The sequence below is a fragment of the Elephantulus edwardii genome, unplaced genomic scaffold (assembly GCF_000299155.1).
Source record: "Elephantulus edwardii isolate Elephantulus edwardi_28Jun2011 unplaced genomic scaffold, EleEdw1.0 scaffold00013, whole genome shotgun sequence".
NCBI lineage: Eukaryota > Metazoa > Chordata > Mammalia > Macroscelidea > Macroscelididae > Elephantulus > Elephantulus edwardii.
In genome coordinates, this window is record NW_006399763.1 from 17424426 (window position 1) to 17449608 (window position 25183).

At 37.5% G+C, this 25183-nt stretch overlaps 1 protein-coding gene across 1 annotated transcript in view; it reads left to right on the plus strand.

Moving 5' to 3' along the window:
* FBXL4 (F-box and leucine-rich repeat protein 4) overlaps window positions 1-25183 on the plus strand; it is a 74080-nt gene that overhangs the window by 7799 nt on the left and 41098 nt on the right. Inside the window, exons 3-5 of the mRNA XM_006881198.1 lie at window positions 2618-2963; window positions 10594-10838; window positions 20243-20456. Of these exons, the coding sequence (XP_006881260.1) occupies window positions 2618-2963; window positions 10594-10838; window positions 20243-20456 (805 nt within the window). The remainder of the gene's footprint in view (window positions 1-2617; window positions 2964-10593; window positions 10839-20242; window positions 20457-25183) is intronic.

The following is a 25183-nucleotide window of genomic DNA, read 5'->3' on the forward strand; positions in this document are numbered from 1 at the left end:
AAATGCAGATTTTTTCCAGTGCAGTGTGTCTCCTTATTTCATGACTGTGGTACCAAGGATGTTAATTGTGGATCCTCTCCATCCATCATGATATTGCCTTATTGGTCCAGTGGTCAGAATCCTTGTTTCTTTGAAACTGAGATGCAATCCATGTCATATCAGATCATCATATGGTATACTTTGCAGGGAATGAAAAACAGAAGAAGAATGGCATTGCATTCGTAGAAAGTAAATTTCTAGTTTATTTAGAAATATAATGTTGTGAGTGCTAGAATAATATCCTTAAGCATATAAGGAAGACCCATTAACATGACTGTTATTCAAATATACACTCCTATATTTGGAGCCAAAGAGGAAGACAATGAGAATTTTTACCAAATCTAGCAGTCAGAAGTTGACCAAACATGTTATCAATATGCATTAATAATAGTGACTGGAATGCAATGGAAAACAGTGAAGAAGGAATAGTATTTGGATAATATGGACTTAATAGAAATGAGGATGGAAATAGAATGATTGCATTTTGTACTTAAATTGCAAATACCTTTTTTAAAAGACACAAACGAAGACTTTACACATGGAACTTACCTGATGGGCTGCATACGAATCAAGTAGACTATGTTTGTGGAAAAAATGATGGGAGAAGCTCAAAGCCAACAGTCAGAACTAGACCAGGGTAGACTGTGGGTGAGATCATCAGTTACTCATATGCAAGTTCCAATTGAGGCCAAAGAAAATGAAAATTCATCCTCAGGAATCAAGATAAGATCTTGAATCAATAATACCATCTGAATTTCAAGATCATTTTAGGAATAGGTTAGATATATTAAACACCAGTGATCAAAGACTGATGAGTTGTGGTATGAAGAAAGCAAAAGGTCATTACAAAAACACATTTTCTTCCTCTTCTGTCTTTGTAAAGAACGTTTGCACTCTTCTTGAATGATACCCTTGATATCCTCCCACAACTCATCTGGTCTTCACTCATTCATGGGAGCACCAGAGCTCCCCAATCTTGATATATTTAAGCATGGCCTTGCGGTAAGAAACTGCCCTGCAATCCCAAAGGCATTTAGTTAGAATTCACTAGCTGCTCAATAGAAAAAGGATGGGCACTCTCCTCCCATGTGATTTACTGCTTCTGAAAAATCCACTGGAGGGTCAGCTATGAATTAGTTCCAACTTGAGAGCATACAATAACAGTAAAAATATTCAGCAAGTCACTTTGATCTGTCTATTTTACATGCTCTGATGGTAGATAGAGTGCAATAGACTAATGCCTTATTAAAATACAGTATTTCTGCTCTAATCGCTACCTTTTTTTAGCCTTACATTTGTAATTTTAGAATCTCATTTGTACTATGATGCTTTTCAAGCCATACATGATGCATGTGTGTTTTTCAGATGCTTATTTTAGCAAAATCCTTACTTGGTGGAGTTGATTTCCATGTTACATTGTCAGTTTTGTGATATTGTTGTTATGTGCCATCGACTCATCTGCAACTCATAACTACCCTTTGTACAATCACTCAAAACTCTGCTCTACCCTGAACCAGTCTCACTGTCTCTGATACGCCTACCTCGATTACCTCAGATACTGTGTTAATCCATCTCATCCGGGGTCTTCCTCTCCTGTACCGTCTCTCCACCCTTCCAAGCATGATAGACCGCACAAAACCTCCTCAGTGATAGTGAACACTAAAATAGTTTGAGTCCACATGTGCTGTAAACAGGTATATGCAGTTATTTCACAGGGTTCTGACTGTACCTTTTTTTCCTGGACATGAAATATTCCTCTAACATTATTAGATGTCATTTTGCATGAGCCACACAAGGAGAAGACTTTTTTTTTTAAATAAAAGAGTTTCCATTTATTTATTGTATGAAAAGTAAATGATTATTCTCACTGCAAAGTGGAGATTAGTCCATCTGGAGAAATAGTAGAAAATCATGATTAATGTGTGTGTTAGATATTTGCTACGTGCTGTTGATAGAAGAACAGCTAAAACATGACAGTAAGAAGCATATGGTGAAATTCAAAAAGCATGTCAATAAGACAATTTGATAAAGGATTACATAAGACTTGATGATAAAAAAGAAAGAAATTCAAAGATAACATAAAAGCTGAGAATATAAGGGTAGTAACAAACAGAAAAGCTTGGAAAAGGGATCTTATTAAGGCAAGGTGATCACTGTCATCTCCACAGTGGAATACCTTTTCCCTGTGTGGAACACCTCTATCCTGTGTGGAATACCTCCACCCTGCGTGGAATACCTTCACCCTGCATGGAACACCTTTCTTCTCTATGGAACACCTTTATCCTGTGTGTTTTTCTTGCTGTAAAACTGAAGGCTATTCTCAGGTACCTCTAACCACTAATTACAGTTTGAAAATGGACCAATACAAATTTTGCAAAGAAAGGACTTTCTTAGGTATAAAAACAATTTAAGCAATAAAATATATGGTATTTAGCTTCATAACTTGAAAATAATACTTTTAATTTTAGTTACTTTTAAAATTCCTTTACCTTTTACTTGTTTTGGGACTGTCATAGCTTTATAGTAGGAGTAAATCTCATTCTAAACTATATTATAGGGAAGTTTTTTTCTTTGGCAGATGGGAGATTCTTTGGTCAGAGAGACCTACGAAGGTGAATGCTTCTCAGGCTCGCCAGTTTAAGCCTTGTATTAAGCAGATAAACTTTCCCACAAATCTTATACGGCTGGAAGTAAATAGTTCTCTTCTGGATTATTACACTGAATTAGATGCAGTTGTGCTACATGGTATGAAGGACAAGCCAGTGCTTTCTCTCAAGACCTCACTTATTGACATGAATGATCTAGAAGATGATGACTATGAAGAAAAGGATGACTGTGGAATGGAGAATCTTAACAAAAAATTTAGCAGTGCTGTTCTCAGGGAAGGGCCAAACAATGGATATTTTGATAAACTACCTTATGAGGTAAGCAAAAAGGATTTGGTCATAATATTGGACATAACATTAAGTATTTATGATTAAATACTCAAGGTCACTTTTCTAGATATTAAAGGAATATAGACATTGGCAACTATGCATGTATTCAAGTATATGATATAATTGTATTTTTTTTAATGGGATAAAATTTTTTTAACTAATTCCACCTCTTTAGTTTTGGATTAACATAATTGATTCTGGAGGTATTGTAAAATATATGTCATTATATCATTCATTGTCATGCCATTAAGTGCAGCAGAACGAAACAGTGCCTGATCTTTCGCCATATTCATATATCTAACAATTGGCAACCTGGAGGTGGTGTAAATAGTTAAATACCTCACTCCCAGTTGAAAGGCTGGTGGTTCACACCAACCCAGAAATGCCTCTGCAGACTGGCTGAGTGATCTACTTCTGAAAGATCATAGCCTTTCGAGCCCTGCGCAGCCCATCTTCCCTGCATCCATGAACTCACCTTGAGTTTGAATCAAGTCAAGAGCAATTAACAATAATCAGTATATGTAAGCCCATAGTAAATTGTGCTCTAATTCATTATTATATAAATATGAGCAATATATGTTCAACTTATGCAATTTATGTTAGAGTTAATTTGTTGTTAAAATTCAAATTATTAATGGGATTGTGAGAGGAATGCTTATTCCAATTGAAGAAAATTCGCAGTTTCTTCAAGCTTCATTTATTCTTCTATATTTATTCTATAACTACAACTTTTTGTCATTTTGGCAGAATAACTCTACCTGGAAATGCTTTTTTTGGTATTTAAATTGAAGTTCTCTTTCCAGTAAGCCTCCACAGAGGCACTCTGCAGTATATTTCTCACTCCTGGATACCAGGCAGTAAATACCAGTGGCAGTGGCCTGCCAGTCATGTGACAACCAAAACTTCTTCTGAGGTGTTTACCCAGTAGGATTGGGACAGGTCCAGATTTTCTCTTCTTTGCTAAAGGATACTGTATGTACTTACAAATAAAACAAAATTTCTTCTTAAGAAAAATGTACTCTTTAGGTTTTAACCAATTCACACCATTCCCCTTTCTTAGTATTTCATGTTTCGTTGTAATAACATGAATGGCTTAATTTCATGTAGCAACCTCCTAAGCATATAACAGTATTAATATCTGTAAATATATGTTCAGCAGTTGACATTCTGTGAAATTGCTAAAGTTGCCTAGTGTAATTAAAAGATTCTAAGGTAATTCAGCCAGCCACAGAAGCAAGATCTAACCCAGGCCTTCTAATTTCCATTTAGAATTATGGAAAGGAAGCTTCACAGGTTGAAATGGAGCCCCTGACCCTTCAAGGAATGATGAGAATGGAGGAAAGATGAAGGAATATTTTAGTTGGGGAGATAGATTTCATCTTGGTAAAAATAATGATAGTACTGTTTCTCTGAGAAGGATCTGTTTTCATAGTTAATTTATCCAGAGTAAAGTGAATCACAGTTTCAGTCTTACATACTTCCTCTTACTTTAAAATAGAAATTTAAATTCAATAAATAGAAACATATTAAAGGTATGTGGATTTCATTCTGACCTGATAATATGTTTGGCACAGTGTACTCCAATGAATATTGTGTGAAGGACTGAGGAGAAGTTCAGGCAGAGGGAAGAGCCTGTACAAAGGTGAACAGATAGGAAGCTCTTTGGGAACTCCTGTGTTTAAGTCTGGCTGAACCAGAGGATTTGAAAGGGGAAGCTGCATGAGATGAAATTAAATGGAGATTCCGGCTGCCTCATATACCAGGGTGACAATGATTGACAGCATAGTGGAGAGCTCTGGATTTTACTAAGAAGTTTATATTATATCCCTTCAGCCAGTGGTCCTTAGAGTGTCGCATTCCTGCAGAATCAGCTGGGAGCAGTCACAGATAATTCAGATATTGTAAATAATTTACTGTTGTTAAAAAAGTAAAGCTGATTCAAGATAATATAAATTGTACCTATAATAATTTCATACTTGCTTTCCTGTGTTCTTACTAGGCTTTTTACATTGCTGGGGCTCTCTGGTGGCGTAGTCCATACATAGGGATTTGCACTGCTAATCCAAAGACCAAGCCTCTCAGGTTTTAATCTGCCAGTGACTCTGATGGAGAAGGGTGAGCAGGCTCTCCTCATGAAATAGTTTACAGCCTCAGAAACTCAGTGGAGGGTCAGCTGTGAGTCATTCTGACTCAGGGGCTATGAGTTGAGAAAGATCACATAAAAGAAGATAGGATATTCTAAAGATCACATAAAAGAAGATAGGATATTCTTAAGAGCAAAAATGAATCTCAGCTTAGCTTCATCTTAAGAAGCTAAGAAAGTAACAGGAAACAAATGACATTAACTGCAATAGAAAACTAAGCTAGAAGTTTCTGTATTCTTTGATAGCTTTTTATCATTATCGGTTCAGTGATTATGAGATAATAGATAAGACCATATTTGGTTAAGTATAGGGGCTTTTGCTGCAGAAGGTCAAGGACTATAGTCTTCAATATGGATTGAAGCTCAACATCAAGAAGACAAAGATTCTCACCACTGGGTCAGTTGGCAGAACCATAATAGATGGAGAAGAGATTGAGGTTGTTAACAATTACACCTTGCTTGGCTCCACAATCAACATTCTTGGCACCAGCAGTCAGAAAGTAAGAAAATGAATTACACTAGTAATATCTGCTGTCAGAGACCTCTCTAGAGTACTGAAGAGCAACGATGTCAGTTGAGACTAAGATGTCCCTGATCTAGGCCATGGTCTTCGCTATGTATCAGACAGCTGGGTAATAACTAAGGATGATAGAAGAAGAATCAGTGCCTTTGAAGTGTGGTGCTGGAGAAGAATGTTGAACATACTGTGGAATTCCAGGAGAATGGACAGGTCTTTTCTGATCAGAGTGAAACCAAGCTGCTCCCTTGAGGCAAGGATTTTGCAGTTCTGTCTTACATACTTTGGGCACGTGGCAAGGATTTTGAAGCTCTGTTTTACGTACTTTGGACATGTGACCAGGAGGGACTAGTTCTTGGAGAAGGACATCGTGCTTGGAATATTGAAGGGGCAGCTTAGGAGAGGAAGACCCAGGATGAGATGGATTGACTCAGTGACTGGAGAAATAGGATTAGGTCTATAGGAGATGATGAGATTGACTCAGGATAGGACAAGGTTCAGAGCTACTGTACATAGGGTCAGTAAGAGTCCCATGTAACTCAATGGCACATAGCAATAACAAAAATATAGGGAAGGAGGCAATGCCAAGAACTTTACTTTTCTAAGCAGAAACATATACTCCTATTAAATATACTCCAGTTATGCATTAAAACATAGCTAAGACTGTCCACCAATAATAGATAACACTTTAGCAACTTTATGCTATACTATAAAAGCGTCTAAAAATAAGGGAGAGTATTGAACTATTATAGGGAGCATCTACTGCAACTTAGAAAGAGAAGGAGGTGCAGTAAGTGGTAGAAGATGCAGTAGAATGGGAAGTTTTTCATTTGGATGCAGCCTGGGAGAGATTTCATCATCTTTGATAGACATGTGTATCTGGAGGGAAGGAACCAGCAGAAAATGGAAGCTTGAAACAAATGCAAGGAATGTCATTAATATAACAACGCCCTGTATAAGAAACTAAGAGATAGATTGAATCGTCCCAAATGGGCAAAGAATACTATGTAAATTTGAGTTAAAGCTGAAAGACACTGAATTATCAGAGTCAATAAAAAGAGAAAGTTTTTTTTATAATTTGAAATGGTATTGCCAAATGTTTTACCGCCATCAGTAGGTTTTCTTTTCACTCTGCTAGAAAAAGTTTTTGATGTACATAGGAATTAACTCTTTGGAAGGTCCAATTCATTAATTTTATCCTCTCCAGATTGAGCATTTTTGGCTTTATTAAGCAGTTTTTTCATACAAGAGACTAGGCTGTCTATGCTTAATCATAGTTTATCCCTGGTGAACTTTATGGTTTAGGCCTTTAGTCCCAGGTCTCTAATTCACCTTAAAAAAAAAAAAAAAAAGAATTGCAAGAAATTTTTAAAAAAGCGAAAAAGGAGATCATTTGAAGGTAACTGAATTTACTTAAAGAAAAAGAAATATAATGTGTCAAACTAAAAAAACCTTATTGTCAATGAATTAGAACCAACCTTAGTTGGCCCTCCAATGGGTTTTTGGATACTGTAAATTGTAAAGGAGAAGATTGCCCACCTTTCTCCCTTGGGGCTGTTGGTGGATTCAAACCACTGAAGAGGTGGTTGCCAGCACAACACAGTACAGATGATGCTACCAGAGCTAGAAAGTATAAATATGTCAATATGACATAAGACATCTAATATGAGTAGTTGTTATTGTGTGCTGTCAGGTCACAACTGACCCATGGCTGACCCTCTGACGAGTCTTCAGAGGCAGTAAACTGAATGGGAGGATATTACCCATCCTTCTCATGTAGAGTAACAAGTGGATTTATGGGCCTTTGGGATTGCGGTGCAGCTTCTTACAACAAGGCCACCAGCGCTCCCTTAACGTGAGTAGAGTAGTTTTAAATAGAGTGGTGGTTTGGCAGTTCTTCCCAGTGCAACACATCCTGCATTTACTGTGGTATCACATGGTACTTTATGCTGGGATACTCCCTATGAAAACATATTTTGGTAGACAGTAGTATTAGATGAATGTTAATGGGTATTATCTTGCAAATCTCTTTTATTTAGTCAAAATCCAAAAATGCTTTTTACAATTCAATGGCATAGTCTTGGTGATTTTTAATTATTCTTTTTTATATTTTGATACTTATTTGAAATGTTTCATAGAATATTTTCTATAATATACATCTTGTAGTGTTGTGACTTTGTAGAGCAATGTCAATTGTTATTAAGGATCATTTAAATTAAAAATCACCTGGAAAATATGAATTATTCATCCTCAGATGCAGGCATATCTCTAAATTTTAGTGCCTCTTTGCTTAAAAATTCTGCTGAAAGAAATTTTATTATAACTGTAAAAACAAAAAAAGTTTAATTTGTCCTATAAACATTTATTGTGACCCAGCTTAACTACTTCTTAGGTTCTTTCAAACATTTGAGGAACATATAATCCCTGTATTATTTCTTTTTTTAATTTTTTATTATTATTTAAGGGAGCGCTGGTGGCCTGGTAGATAAGGACTTGTTCTACTAACCCTGATGCACCAGTCGCTTCACAGGAGAAAGATGAGCAGTCTCCTTCCATCTGCTGTACAGCATCTGAAAACCTGCATGAGGGTCAGCTGTGAGTCAAATTGATTCTGATTTGATGACACACAACAACAACATCAGAGTTTAAATAATGTGATAATTCAAATTCAGCTGACTGCTGTCAAGAAAGAACTGACTCACAGCTGATACTCCAGAATTCAATATAAATGTTCATGTTTTAACTTGTGCTGCAGTTAATTTCTTTGGGTGACTTAGTGGTAAGGAATTGTGCTGGTACATGGTTCGGATCCACCAGTTGTTCCATGGGGGAAGGATGGGCAGTCTTTTTGCATGCGGTTTACTACCTCTGGAAATGCACTGAAGACCCAGCTATGGGTCGATTCCAGCCTGACAGTACACAGCAGCAGCAGCAGCAGCAGCAGCGTGGTTGCTAGATCAAATGGTGTTTCTATTGCCATCTTTCCAAGGATCAACTGCTTTCCATAGATGTTGCACCATTTTACTTTCCCACCAGTAGTATACGAGCATTCTACTATCTCTACACAGAATTTACTGTCTGCTGACTTACTGAACTTTAGTGCTGTTCCTGGAGTGAGATGTTATCTCACTGTTTTGATTTACATCACTCTATTAGCTAAGGCCACAAGAATAAGGATGAGAGAAGAATAATTGATGCCATTGAGTTACGGAATTGGAGAAGAGTACTGAATAGCCCATGGACTGCCAAAAGTACAAACAGATGTGTCTTAGAGAAAGTGCAGCCAGAGTGCTCCTTGGATGCAAGGATGGGGAAGCTTCATCTCTCCACACCTCAGGCATATCGCTAGGAGAGGCTGTTCCTTGGAAAGGGATATCTTGTTTGGAAAGAGAGGAAGGCTCCCCATTGAAATGGATTGACACAGTGACTGCAGCAGTTGGCTCAAATGAGTCAGAGATGGTGAGATTGGCACAGACTAGGACAAGGTTCAGGTCTCTTATTCATAGGGTTCCTTATGAGTCATACTTGATGTGATGACACTTAACAGCAACAGAAACAATAGCTAATGATTTTGAAAATTTCTTCATGAGTTTGTTGACTATGTTGGTGTCTTTGATGAAATGCTATTCATAGCCTCTGCTCATTTACTAATTTGTCATTGTTAGGTGCTGCTGAGTTGAGTGTGACACACAGTGACCCTGTAAGCAATGTACTTGAACACTGTCCTTTCCTTTGCCATCCTTGTAATATCTGACACACTGCCCATTGCTACAGTCACTGTGTCAGCCCACCTGCTTGAGAGTCTTCCTCTCTTTTGCTGCTCCTTTATCTTCCCAAGCATGAGATCTCTTTCCAAGAAATAACCTCTCCTAGGGTCTGGGAAGCATTATGCTAATTGAACTAACTCAGTCCCATAAGGACAAATACTGTAGAAGACCATTATTGTAGAAATAGAAAGATGATTAAGTAAAATGTGTATGAGGATCCAAGGAGAGGGGGAGGTAGGAGCAGAAAGGTGAGGAGGGGCAGGGGGTTAATCATAGGGTCACACAATTTGATGGGTAGAGGGAGGAGTGAGTAAAGGAAATGGGAAAGATTTGGTGTGAAAAACAATGTATATGAACCTTGTAAGTAAACCAGTATAAAATAAAAATTTTATTTAAAAAAAACCCCAAAACTTCAGCATGCCCAAAATATGAGAGATGAAGCTTCATCATCTTTGCCTCCAAGGAACATCTAGCTGCACTTACTCGAGCACACTGCTCTTTCCCTTTGAGGTTAGATTTGTGTTGTCCTTCACTAGCGTTCTGTGTTTATTTCCATCAAAACAATTAGAAAAACTCATTATAATTGCAGATTTTCCACTGTGCTATAAGCAACGAGAGTGAGAACTCTTATCATCAGTATCTGGTGTGTAGCAGATGTTCATGAAATACTGATTCTAAAAACTAGGGAGCCCTTGTGCTGTAGTCCATAGGAAATTGCACTGTTAACCTAAAGCCCATGCCTGTCTGCCAGTTGAAACCCTTCATGAGAGAAAAATTGAGTCTCCTGCCGTGTGGTTTACAGCCTGTGAAAACCTCTGGAGGGTCAACTATGAGTTGATTCCAACTCAGTGGCAATGAGCTTGAATTTTGTTGTTAAAAAAAAATTGTATTATTTAAAAGTCTATCTCACATATGATGTATCTTTGCATCCTAAGGATATGAGTAGCCATTATGAGCTTGGGATGCTGAGGATAATTTTGAAGTGCAGTATATTCTGATGTATATAATTTCTTTGCATTTGGATAGTTCTCTTACTGGCTTATTGAATGTTGGCATGTTCTACATGAAAGTAGAAAATATATTTTTTTAGAAAAATATTTACTATTATTCCTTATTTAACCATTTGATATGCTTAATAAAGTGATGCTTGTTATTTTCCATCTTGATCATCCTGGTTTCTGTTTCCTGTAGCTCATTCAGCTGATTCTGAGCCATCTTACACTACCAGACCTTTGCAGATTAGCCCAGACTTGCAAGCTACTGAACCAGCATTGCTGTGATCCTCTGCAATACACTCACCTCAATTTGCAACCTTATTGGGCAAAAGTAAATGATACGTCTTTGGAATTCCTACAGACTCGCTGCACTCTTGTCCAGTGGCTTAATTTATCTTGGACAGGAAATCGGGGCTTCATCTCTGTTTCAGGATTTAGCAGGTTAGTGCAAAGCTTTGATGATAGTGTTTCACTAGTAGGCTATATTTACTGTGTTTTAATAATGGAAGTTTGAAATTCTAGACCATGTACTTTGCAGATATAGAGAATATATTTTGTTTATCATCTTATTCAGACTGTTGATGCTTATAAAATTGAATGAAGTTTATCATCCTCTTCAGCTAAACGTCATAATAATGTGAAAGGAAACTGTGCCCTTAACCTCATGATTTTTAAATCTCAAGTAACTTAACAAAACTATTTTTCCCTTTCTCATATTTTCAGCACAGATGATTAACACATTTTAAAACGTATTTCCAAATCAAAATCTACCTCTCTAATACGATTTGTCAGAAATGGAAAACAATTTATTATAGAACATTTTTAATTAAATCTTAATTACATGTGCAATACATCACCCAAATTTAGAAGCTCAATTAAACTAATTATGTTGAAAATGCGATTGCATGCTAACGAGGCGACCACACTTGCAGACCTGCCCAGGTGTTTCTGCTCTTTTCTATTTAAACATTTCGTTTCCTTACCATTAAATGTCACCTGGTAAACATTTGAAAGGATGCAGAAGTGTTCACTTAGTAATGCCATAGTAATTTTTCTCATATGAAACAGATGTTTTTCTCTTAATCTTCATGATGGCTATTCTCATTGTACGTTACAGTATAATCCCATCATTTTTGTTAGGTTAAATACTAGAAAAAGAGAAACTTTGGGGGAACTACTTGTTATTTTTGATGAGTGAATAATCTTTTACTTTGTTTTTGAGATCTAAAAATGAACAAGTATCCTTGCACACCTCTCTTGACTGCATACTTGGACAATGGTTTATGAATTGGAAATGTACACATTGAACCTTACTTCCCCTTGACTCTTTTTTTTTTTTAAATGTGGTTCCAGAAGTAAATATTTACCCTCACTAGATTTGGATGAGGTAATAATGTCTTAAACGGTAACACTGTGGTTAAAATGCTATCACTGATCATTTATGCAACAGTGTAAAACATAAACACCCCCAGTAATGGTGTATAGTGCATTTTAATGTATTCGGCTTGCTTTCTGCTGGATAGAGCAAGAGAAAAAGATTTTTTAGATGAAAATTATGGTATTGCAGGTCAAAAAGGTATCTTACAACTGGTTGCATAAACAAAATTAATTTTCATAATGTACATTTCCTTAATTGGGATGTCTGTAGGAGAAAAGGAAGGCATTTCTGTTAGTGTGATTTCAGGGAAGTCTTATAGAACCCACAGGTTTTTTTAATTGTTGGCTATTTGACATAAATTTTAAATAGAACACAACTTAGTCTTTTCTACTCGATCTGTGTATAGTGAACACAACTCACATGTACCTTGTCTCTCTGCTGCAATACGCAGACAGCACAATTTTACTTACTGAAAATGAACAGAACTTGAAACACTTAGGGAAGATCAAAGACATGGCCTTCAGTATGAAAACCTCAGCACAAGGAAAATAAAAGTCCTTGCAACTGGACCATTAAATAGTATCATGATAAGAAGAAATTATTGAAGTTGTTAAGGATGCCATTTTACTTGCATCCACAGTCAACACCCATCATAGCAGCAGGCAAGAAATCTGGACAAAGCCTGCACTTTATACTAAAGTCTCTTGTCCATAGTAAGAACATGGAAACAACCCAAATGTCCATTCACAATGGAATGGATTGACAAATTATGATACATTCACACAATGGAACACTACATAGCCCACAGGAGCAATGTTTTTACAAATTTCTACCAAACTTGGGAGGGACTGGAGAGCACTATGCTGAGTGACTTAACTCAGTCCCATAAGGACAAACACTGTGTAAGACCATTATTGTAGAGTAGCGGGTAGGGGAACAGAAAGGTGATGGAGGGGGTTTAATCATTGGGTTGCACAATTTGATGGATGGAGGGAAAGGTGAATAAAGGAAAGGGGAACGATCCAGTAAAACAGTATATATGAACTTTGTAAGTAAACTGGTATAAAACAAAAATTTTATTAAGAAGGGAAAAAAGCCTGTAAAAAAAAAAAAAAGAAGTAAAAAAAAGGACTGAGGTGCACTTGACCCAAGCCATGATATTTTGCTTCAGATGATAATGCTTTGTCTTACACACTTTGGGCATTTTGCTAGGAGAGACTATTTCATGGCACAGGACATCATACTTGAGAAGGCATGTGTAAGAGGGGAAGACCCTCCACCAGGTGAATGGGCACAGTGGCTGTGACAGTGGGCTCAAATGTGTTGAAGATGTGAAGATGGCACAGGATAGGATAGGGTTCAGATCTGTTGTTCTTTGGGATACTATGAATTGTACTCGACTTGACGGCACCTAACAACAACAACAACACATGAGTTGAATTATGTGTGTGTAAAAGTTGGACCAACCAAAGGAGAATTGATGCCTTTGCTTTGTGGGGCTGCCAAAAGTGTAAAACAAATCTCTGTTGGAACAAGTGAAGTGCAGCCTTAGAAGGGAGGATAGTGAAACATTATCTCACATACTTCGAGTGTATTATCAAGGAGGGGCCATTTGTTAGAAAAAGGCATCATATTGGGGAAAGTAGAGGGTCAATGAAAAAGAGGAATACCCTGAAGAAGACGGATTGGCACAAGGACGGCAACAGTGGGCTTGAGTGTGGCAGAGATTGTGAAGGTGGGCAAGGATTCTTCTCTTGTACATAGAGTTGCTTTGAGTTGTAGTTGACTTGACAGCACCTGGCATAACACACCTAACAAATAGCTGAGAACCGATAGTCCAGGTGATACCAGTAAGCATTATGGTAGATTGTAAGGACCTTGAGAGTCTTCATTAACCTTCGTAGCTCTTCAAGGGGCTCTGGTAAAGCAGAGAATTATATGTTGTACAGTTAACTTATGGCTTCTCTGTTTGAATCTGCCAGTGACTGCTGAAGAAAGAAAAATGAGCGGTCTCTTCCCATGAATGGGTGGAAGCCTTGGAAATCTGATGGAGGGTCACTATGAGTCAGAATAGACCTGTCAGTAGTGGGGTTTTAGTGTAGTCATTTCTCTGTACAGAGTGTTTTTTAACTATTTGGAATTTATGAAGTGTTATTTTTAGGCTTTGTGTACAAAGCATTATACAGGGTGTTGTTGACCATGTAAAGAGGTATATTTGATATATGATACAGTTCCTGCCTTCAGGCTCCAGAGAAAATTAAAAGATAAAGATAAATATATGTAATTCTTTATATACTTATATAAATAAAATAGCAACTAACTAGACATTAAAGAAAACATTGGTAGTCAGTGTTTGAAATACAGCAGCTTTGATAAAATGTTACACATCTCTTTGATACAATGTGTAAAATGTAAGCAGAATATTAATTAATTTTTATAATGTTTACGTAGCTGGGCCAGTTAGCAGCATCATGATAGATGGAGAAGAGATAGAAGTTAACAATTTCAGCTCTCTCGGCTCCACAGTCAGAACTCTTGGCACCAGCAGTCAGGAAATCAAAAAGTGAATTGCAATGGTGAGTAATGCTGCTATGAACATTGGTGTACAAATCTCAGTCTGTGCCTCAGTTCTCAAATGTCCAACTACAAATGAATGGATTGAGAACTTATGGTACATTAGCCCAATGGAATATTATGCAGCACACAGGAGCAACAATTTTGTAAATTATTACCTAACATGGGAGGGACTGGAGAGCATTATGCTGAGTGAACTAACTCAGTCCCACAAGTATAAATATTGTATAAAACCATTATTGTAGAATGAGTATAAGGATTCAATTGGAGAGGATGGAAGCAGAGGAGTGAGGGTGTGCAGGGAGAGGGGGAATTAATCATGGGGTTGTACAATTTGATGGGGGGAGGTGAGGGAAATTGAAAAAATTGTTCTTGAAAACAATGTATTCAAATTTTGTGAATAAACTAGTTGTTGTTGTTATGTGCCATTGACTCACTTGTGACTCATAGTGACCCTATGTACAACAGCCCTAAACTCTGCTCTGTCCTGTGCCAATCGCACTGTCTCTGACACTCCCATCCCGATTATCCCAGTCACTGAATCAATCCACCTCATAGAGGGCCTTCCCCTCCTGCGCTGTCTCTCCACCCTCCCAAGCATGATGTCCTTCTCCAAGGACTGGTCTCTCCTTACAACATGTCCAAAGTATGTTAGACGGAGCCTCAGAATCCTTGCCTTCAAGGAGCCACCTGGTTTAACCCTTTGCAGGATGAATCTGTTTTCCTAGCAGTCCATGGTATTCTCAACACTCTTCTCCAGCACCACAGCTCAAAGGCATCAATTCTCCTTCTATCCTCTTTGGTCATTGTCCAACTCTCTGATGCATAACAAGTGATTGTGAAGACCATGGCCTGTATTCAAATTTTGTGAATAAAACTAGTAGAAAAATTTTTTAAAATTGAATTTCACTGGGAAAATTTGCAGCCAGGAACCTCTCTAGAGTACTGAGAAGTGACGATTTCAGTCTAGAGGCTAAGGTGTGCCTGATCCAGGCCATGATCTTCACAGTTACTTGCTGTGAATCAGAGAGCTGGACTAAGGATGGCAGAAGAATCGTCTATGCTTTTCGAGTTGTGGTGTTGAAAAAGAGTCTTGAACATAGAAGAAATCTATCTCTCTAGGGGAAGGTGAAACCAAGGCTCTCCTTGGAGACAAGGATTTTGAAGCTCCATTTCACATACTTTGGGCACATGGCCAGGAGAGACCGGTCCTTAGAGAAGGACATCATGCTTGGAAGGATGGAGGAACAGCGCAGGAGAGGAAGACCCTAGATTAGATGAATTGATAAAGTAACTAGGGTAATGGGGGTAGGTGTGTTGGGAGTCAGACTGTCTCAGCATGGGGCAGTCTTCAGAGCTATTGTACATAGGGTCACTATGAGTTGCAGATGACTCAATGGCACAATAACAACAGCATTTGTGTAGCTCATTCTTGATATAAGAAATGATATCAATTATGAGAAGGAAACTTGTCATATATGTTTCAAATTTTAGACTGATAAAGGATAAAGATCCTTTGTAAGGTTAGAGCTTCAATTTACTTTCTCACCAACAATTTCTCTCCCACTATCAGTTCACCTAAGATAGTAGCTGTAGGGGTGAATAATCACAAAAGCACATACATAAATTTATGTTCTCCATATTTTATTGTAGTATTTCAGCCAGCAAAGTCATAAATCTTGATAGCATTCCTTTAAGCACAGTCACTGTTCCCAGTGTCTTAAAAGAGAAAAGTTTAAATAACAGGAAGAGAGGAATCTTTTTTGGGGAGGGGGGTATTGACGGTTTGCCCGCTGATTGCTGTTGGCCCCTTTGACTTGACTGCTGAATTGATAGTCATTATGGCTGGTAGGCAGCATTCCCAGATAAACAATAAATATTCATAACATGATTATTAATGAATAATCTATGAATAAGTAGGGTCTATTTATGCTTATTACTGTGAAGACTTATTTATAATATTTTAAAATTTAAAAAAAAGGTACATTTTTAAGCTAGAGACCAGTGATGATGAGCTTCTTTTTTAGCAAGTCTCTGAGAAAAAGTTCCATACAGTTTATTTTTGTTGCCTTAAAACTTTGTCCTCACCAGTTAAAGCTGTTTAACTGGATTTTAAAGACTTTTTTAAGGATTTTGTAGTATTTGGGATAGCAGGGAAATAGGTTAAATTGGAATAATGAGCACCTAAAACTTTTAATCAGTTATTAAAATCCTATTCTGTCTGTAGATTTGTGATTTGCAACTTTGAGTACTGCTCATACATATCATTGCTCATTAAAATCACATCTATTAAAATTCCTCCTTCCTTTTCTAATACAGATCCCTGACATCTTTGGTGTTCCTTTGCCTGCCTGTTTGTTGTTTGAGGATAAATGACATCATTCTGATATTTTAAAAGCCTTTGGTTCATTTTTCCTTTATCATTTTCAGATCATTTCCCAGTAGTTGGCTTGGCTTTCACCTCAGTTACGCTAGTTCTTACTCCTAAGCCCTTTATTTGCTACACATGTACTCATTCCTTCAACACACAGTCTCTCCAGTGCTGCTAGATGCACGAAGTCTGGTACATGGTTTGACACAGAACTTCAGTTCATAGTCTAAAGTGTTTATTCATAGATTTGCTTTTTCAGTTATTTGCCTTTGTGTGGTACAGTTGTGTCTCTTAGAGCCTTTCAGCTCCTCGAGAGGAAAGATAACTTTAAGATTCCCCCCCCCTTCCTTTTATATTGCTGGATAGTACCTTACACAGCTAAGCAGGGAGGGTTTTAGAAATGGCTTTATTTTTTATCCAATTTATTAAATAATTCTTTAAGTTATTTGTGATTAAAATAATCTCAAATATAATTTTTATAATACTCAGTGAGGGTCAGCTAACAAAACATATTAGAAATCAGAAGCATGGATCTTTACGCTTAATTCTCTCTTTATACCTCAGGCAGGTTGTGAGGATTAGTGCCTTTTATTTTGTGATGAGTAAACTCAGATTAAAACGTTCATTCATGTGATGTTAATTATTTTAGGGTGCAAGTTGCCATTTAGTAAATTACTTCTTATATACTTGTATTGCTTTGGACAAATTAATTTACCTCATAAGGATAAGCAATTTATTTCTCTCTCCTGAGACTCCTTTCCTCATGGCAGGAGACCTAGTTTGGGATTGTTTATGTGAACTTAGGTCTCTTCATAATGCCCTCAATAACAAGAACCACTTTATGAGAGTTCACATGGTCTGAATAGGCTGAAAGAAATGAAGATGCTGTGGTTCTCTTTCTTAAGTGTCCGCTATCACAGTTGAGATGAATAAAAAGAGAATAAAGGCAAAAAAAAGTAATTTTGCATTTAAAAATAAGCTTAAATGGTGTGATAATTAAAAAGAGCAAGAGTTGAATACAGCTAATTGGGTTTGCTGCTCCTACCTTTGTGGCAGAGAGGTTTAAAAAGAGACTATAAAGATATTTAAGGGTAAAGAGGAGACTGAAAGCTGACAAAAAGCCTAACCACTGGGCTGAGAGGCAAAATCATGATAGATGGAAAAAAATTTGAAATTATCAACATTTTCATCTTACTTGGAGCCACAACCAGCAGTTAGGAGATCAGGACACTTGTGGTACTGGGAAAGTCTGCTGTTAGGGACCTCTCCAGATTACTGAGGAGCATTGATGTCAGTTTGAAGACGAAGGTGTACCTGTTTTATGCCATTGTCTTTTGACTCACTCTGAGAGCTGGGCAATGAACAAGGATAGCAGAAAAAGAATGCCTTTTGAGTACTGTGACTATCCCATGGAATGCCAAAGGAACAGATATGTCTTGGAGAAAGTGCAGCCAGAGTGCTCCTTACAGGCAAGGATGGTGAAGCTTCATCTTATATACTTTGGGCATGTTGTTAGGAGGGGATATTCCTTAGAAAGGGACACCATGCTTGGAAAGGTGTAGGGTCAGTGAAAAACAGTGAGACTCTCAATGAGATGGATGGTCACAGTGACTGTAGGGTTCAAGTATGTCAGAGATGGTGAGGATAAGTATGTCAAATGGCACAGGATAGGGCAGGGTTCATATCTGTTGTTCATACTCAACTCTGGTGCCTAACAACATAAGCACATTGGCCAAATAATCTATTCAGGGTGGAAATATGCAATATTTTTGAGAGAAAGAGTAAAAAAAGTGGTATAGACATGATCATTTTGTTTATTGTGTTTTCAGATTCTATCATTGGTTAAATCATAGTGGGAAATTTTTCACAGGTTGTTTATAAATGGCTTTCTGGTGACTGACTTGATTGGTCACTGTAATTCTTTGTAGGGAGGATGTTTAGTGAAAGCAAAAAGAGACGTCAAGATGTTCTAAGCTTCACCACAGAAATCATCAGTGCACTGTTCAAGGGTTTAATTTTTTTCAGTTAATTAAGTTTCCTGGACTGATCTTTATTAAGTTCTTATTGTGTGAAGTCAGGTTGATTCCAGCTCTTACTCAGCTGCCTACAGAGTTTCCTAGGTAGACTGTCCTCTTCACGGAGACCAGCTGTTTTCTCCTGCAGAGCTGCTTCTGGGTTCAATCCACTGGCCTTTTAGTCAGCCAGCACCTTGGAATACACACACACACACACACACATATACACACTCTTATACACTCTTATGTGTATGTGTGTGTGTGTGTGTATTCATATTCTGTGATATGAAGGAAGTTCTGGTGGCCTAATGTCTAGGCTAGGGACTTCAGCTGTCAGGCAGTTCCAGTTTACCCATTGCTTCATGGGAGAAAGATGAACAATCTTTCTGTATGATTTGCAGTCTCTGAAAACATGCTAGAGGGTTTTCTGTGAGTTGGTTTTGACTTAATAGAAATATGTTGAGTTTTGAGTTACTTTATTGAAGCAGCAATTTCATATAATAATTTCAATATCAAGTTTCGTTCTGGTGACCTAGAGGCAAGAAACTGCACTGCAGTTCAAATCTACCAGCTGCCATATGGGAAAAAGATGGACAGTCTCCTTCGGTAGAATTTACGTCTCTGAAAACCTGCTGGAGGGTACGATGTGGGTCATTCCGACTCATTGGTACACAACAACATCAAGTAACTCTTAGAGTGAAAATATTCCAACAGTGCTGTTGAACCAACCTAGGAATCTTCTTAAGGGTCTGGTATTGTTTTGGGGAGGGTCATTTAATGTAAAGCAGTATACACTATTTAGGGTACAGTGTTCAAAATATGTTATCCAGTACTGAATGAGTACTGCCAAGGCAAAGAATATCTGCTGGGAATTTATCAACTTTTTGTTTATGTTCTACTGTGACTTTATCAACTCAGATGTGAGTGATAAGAAGCAGAAATACACTCTCAGCTAAATTTTACATTTAGCATTAATTGAACTTTTAAATTATGTAACCCTAGTTAATTTATCTTCTTGGGTTAATTTATTTAGCCTAACCCTGTATATTTCACTATGCAGTGAATGACAGTGTAGGAAAAACAAATTTTATATATTCCCTAATGGAAATACCTTTTTTTTTTGGTGAAAGCATCTTCTTAGAATTTATATAATTTCTAAGGTCTTTTTTAAAAAAAAATTTATTTTATATTGGTTTGCAAACAACATTTGTATACATTGGGGGGTTATGTACACTGTTTTCCACTCATTCTTCTAGTCATATTATCACTTTCCTATATTGTGCTTTATAAAATTAATCTGTTGACCCATGGCCACATTTACCCCACCTTTTCACATCCTTACCAGAGCTTTCCTAATCCCTTGACCCCTTCCCTCTATGCACCAAGCTCTGCTACCTTGTGATCCGCCGTCCCTCTCCTTCCTACCCTTCCTCCTTTAGACTTCTGTAAAGTTCTTGAAACAGTATCTTTCAGTTGTATAAATTTACACCGAACACTGTTTTTACAGGTTCCTGAAAGTTTGTGGATCTGAATTAGTGCGCCTAGAGTTGTCTTGCAGCCACTTCCTTAATGAAACTTGCTTGGAAGTTATTTCTGAGATGTGTCCAAATCTACAGGACTTAAATCTTTCGTCGTGTGATAAACTACCACCTCAAGCTTTCAACCACATTGCTAATTTATGTGGCCTTAAACGACTTGTTCTCTATCGCACTAAAGTAGAGGTAAGTGGTGTTGTTAATTGCTATGGAATCAATTCCAAGTCATGGTGACACCATCATTTATATCTTTCTACTTCAAGTGAAAATTGTCTTTTTTTTGAGCATTTGGATATAATCAGACTTTTAAATAGATTTAAGTTTCTGATGCTATATAGATACTCCAAAATTATCAGAACTGTTAACAGTCCTTTACATAGTATTGAATCTATGATGTTAATTTTGAAAATCTAAAGTGGTATTCTTGTGTTCTTCTGTAGCCTGTTAAAAGTTTGTCATGCTGTGATATATGTTCCTAGGTAAAAAAACAAGCAGGAGGCTGTGAGCTGGAATACTAGTGGAGAAAGAGAATTGGAGAGGGAGGTGGGAGGGGATATACAGTAGGACATTTGACGGAAAGAGGTGAAGCAAAGGGGAATTTATCCAGGATCAGACTTAGGCATTAATATTCCTGATATATCATAATGCAAGGAGTCATCTTATGGGGAAAAACCTTATATGTATAATATGTATTTGTATAATATTGTTAGGATACCTTTCCAAATCGGTTCATGTTATAACTGACTTTTCAATAGTTATGTTGTGTGTCTTTACATGCTGTACCATAACATACTCAATCATTCTCCAATTGATCAATATGTAGGTTTTTCTAGTTGTTTCCCTTACACAGATTATTTAACAATAACATTCTTTTGTGTGTAGATTTTCATGCACTTGTTAGTCCTAGAAGTGGTTTTGCTGGACTGAAACATGTTGTTCTCCTCTCCCCTCCACCAGTTTTTTTCTTGTAGTAGATTCTATGTGACTGTTGTGTTATTGTTAGGTGCCTTTAACTTGAGTATGACTCATAGTGACCCTATGAACAGCTGATCTTAACCTTGCCCTATTCCGTGTCATCCTCATCATCTCTTACACACAAGAGCCCATTGCTGAGGTCACCATGTCAGTCCATCTCGTTGGGGGTCTACCTCTTCTTTACCAGCCCTCCATCTTTGTGGTGGTGTTGTGCCAAAGAGTCAGAGGCAGTAAATGACATGAGAGAAGATGCCCATCCTTTTCCCATGTAGTGGCTGGTGGACTCGAACCATGTGAATTCAGGATTACAGCACAACTTCTTGCCACTGGGCCACCGGAAGTCCCCTTAATCAGCATTCATTTTTATCATATACTTGTTTGCTCTCCAGGCACGTTGGTCTTTATATTCTTTCAACTTTCTGACCTGGTCTTACTTAGCTCAGGAATTTCTGCACTTTCTTTTCCACTTGGCTAGAATTTTTCCTCTCATTGCATGACTTCCTTTTCATTCCTTTTCTTGGCTTTGTGGTCAATTAGAAGTTTTGCTTTTTTCAGAAATTACATCTTGTGCACTGATAAAAATGAGTCCCTTTTCTAGTTTATTTCTTTCACATTGTTTCTTTATCATTTACTTGTTGCCATTTCTACCAGTCTCAGAAATCATTTTATCTTGCTTGCTCATTGTCTTTTTCCTTGGGGTGAAAGTTTTATAAAGGTGGATGTTAGGTTTACTGAAGTGGCTACAGCTCGTAACAACCCTGTGGATGACATATCTAAAGTCTGCCCTCCTACACGGCCTTACCATCTCTGATAGCTTAAGCCATTGTTAACAGTTACTGTGTTAGTCATCTTGTTGAGGGCCACCTTCTCTTTCTCTCCACCTCCACCTTTTGCAACATGTCTTTATTGATCCCTCTGACAGCATGCCCCAAGTATAGGAGGCAAAGTTTCACCATCCTTACCTCTTCCTTCTTGGTCTTCAATTCTTTCAGCTTGAGAAATGTCAAGCATGTTCTTTTTGCTTTTCCAACTTCAACTCTTTGTTCATTTTGTTTTAACACTTTGATCTGTCTTCTCAAGTTGCCTTTTGAAACCTTCTGTTCTTCTCCTTTACTTCAGCATTTCTTCCCTATGTTTTGGCACTTTGACATCCAAATGCAAGTTGCAGAAGTTCTTCTGATGTCCATTTTGGTCTGCCTTTCTCCCTTGTCTTTGTAATGAGCGTTTGCTTTATTTCACAGATGTTGTCCTTGACATCCCATAGTTCTTCTGGTCTTCAGTCATGAGCCTTTTTCATTTTTTATTTTTCTCCATTGCCATGACCTCACAGCTTCTAGAGAAGTGCTTTGAAAGATTAGCCATTCAATAAATATGTGTTAAATGAATGAATGAAAAGATCAAATTACTTTTCAAAAATAATATACTAACTACTTTTCCACTATGGTGAACACTTCCCAATCTTGAATGTTACCTTGGCCAAACTACTTAACCTGTCAGTATCTCAGTTTCCTTATATCAAAAGTAATAAAAATGTTAACAACAATTCGTAATTGTAATTTATTATAACAAAAAATAAATCAGCTATGTGATTCTTTGGTAAAAAAAAGTAATAAAAATGTAAGTCTTAACAAAATTATTGTGCAAATTATGTGTAAATAGCTTAGATGGAACATAGAAAGCCCATGAATGTCATTGTTGTTGTGTGCCATCCAGTCAGAACTAACCTATAGCTAACCCTATAGTAGATTTTTGGAAGCAGTAAATCATACAAGAGGAGATTGCCCATCCTCCTTTTGTGGAGCAGCTGGTAGATTTGAACCTCATTCCTTTGGGAGTACAGTGCAGGTTCTTACCACTAGATCACCAGAGCTTCCCACTAATAGTAATAATACTGGAAAGAAAAAAAACCCACAACCCAAAATAACCCACTGTTGTTGAATCAGCACCAACTCATAACTGATCCTTCATTAGGTTTCTCAGACTATAAATTGCTCTAAAAGAGATTGCTCATCTTTTTCCCATGAAGCTGCTGGTGATTCAGAATGACCCAGAGATTCAATCTTTGGGTTAGCAGAGCAGCTCCTTAAGAACTAGGCCACCAGAGAAATCCTGATAGTGCATAGCGTGCAGGAGCAATGATTTTAAAAATCACTACCTAACTTGAGAGGGGCTGAAGAACATTATGCTGAATGAACTAACTCAGTCCCATAAGGACAAATACTGTATAAGACAATTTTTGTAGAATGTGTATGAGGATCCAGGGTGGGGAGGGAGGTAACAGAGAGGTGAAGATGGGTGGGGTGGGGAAAGTGTTAATCATGTTGTTGCTGTTAGATGCCATCCAGTCGAGTATGACTCACAGTGACCCTATGTACAAAAGATCTGAATTTAAAAAAAAATCTGAATCCAGTCCTGTCCTACATCATCCTCACACACCAGAGCCCATTGCAGCAGTCACCGTGTCATTCCTCCTGGTTAAGGGTCTTCCTTTCTTTCACTGACCCTCCACCCTTCACAATAATCATGTCCCTGTCAAAGGAATAGCAGCTCCTAGCAATATGTCCAAAGTACGTGAGGCCTCCAAAGAGCACTCTGCACCCTCTCCAAGACATTTGTTTGTTCTCTTGGCCATCCATGGGATATTCAGTGCTCTTCTCCAACACCACAGCTCGAAGGCGTCATAAGGTTGCACAGTTTGATGGAAGGAGGAAGGGTTGGGTAAAGAAAATGGGAAAGATTGGTTTGAAAACCAACGTATATGAACTTTGTAAATAAGTAAACCAGTATAAAATAAAAATTTATTTTGAAAAACTTCAAAAGATAATGTTAAACTGGGAAAATCTGGGGTCAAGGACTTCTATAATGTGCTTGAGAGCATGATGTCAGTATAAAGACTGACCTGATCCAAAAGGTGGTATTTTCAGTTGTTTCATATGCATCCAAAAGTTGAACAATAAGCAAAATGAGAATTGATGCCTGTAAAAAAAAACTTGTTGTTGTTGTTGTTGTATGCCGTTGAATCGTAACAGACCCCATAGCTCACCCTTCAGCGGGTTTTTGAAGACAGTTAATCTTATGGGTGGAGATTACCTGTCCTTCTCCCATGGAGCAGCTGGTGGAGTCTACTGAAGTGCCTTTGGTATTGCAGCACAGCTTCTTACCACTAGGCCACTAGTGTAGTATCATTATTATTATCATCATTATAGCAATTCTTTAGAAGGTTTTACTATCTGTTAAGGAAATGCTCTCCTCACTGTTTATTCCTTATAGACGTATTTTTGTCAATTCTTGCTTATGTACTTTTCTAGAAATATCTTTCAACTGTTCAGTCTCTAAAAAAATGTATCATTACATTAGTTTTGTTTTTTAATAAGTTTTATTAATAAGTTTATGTAATTCTTGAAAACAGAATTCTAGAGATGTAAGTAAAGGTCTCACATTTTTCTGGTTAAATTTATTTCTTTTGTTTCACAGGCACTAATAATAAGTATTGTTGCTCTGTAGGGAGCTTTGGTGACCTAGTGGTAAGGTGATATGCTGCCCACACAAAAGTATGTGGTTCAAATCCACTAGCTCCTCCATGGGAGAAAGATGGGCACTCTCCTCCTGTGTGATTTACTGCCTCTGAAAGCCCACTGAAGGGTCAGTTGGCTCTGACTTAATGGCACATAACAATAACATTGTTACTGTACATGAAAAAGTGAATTTTTTCAGTATATTATTATTGTGTTATCCACATAAGTGACATCTACTTCCTAAACAACATAGAGAGAAACTCTATGAACTTTGATAAATGTCAATCGTTGTAGAAGGGCTTCAAGCCATAGGGTCACTATGAGGCATACTTGACTCAAAGGCAATCATCAATAACAACAAGAATTATTGTGTTAACTAAATTTTTGTATCTGTTCTAATATTTTTTTACTTAAATATATTGA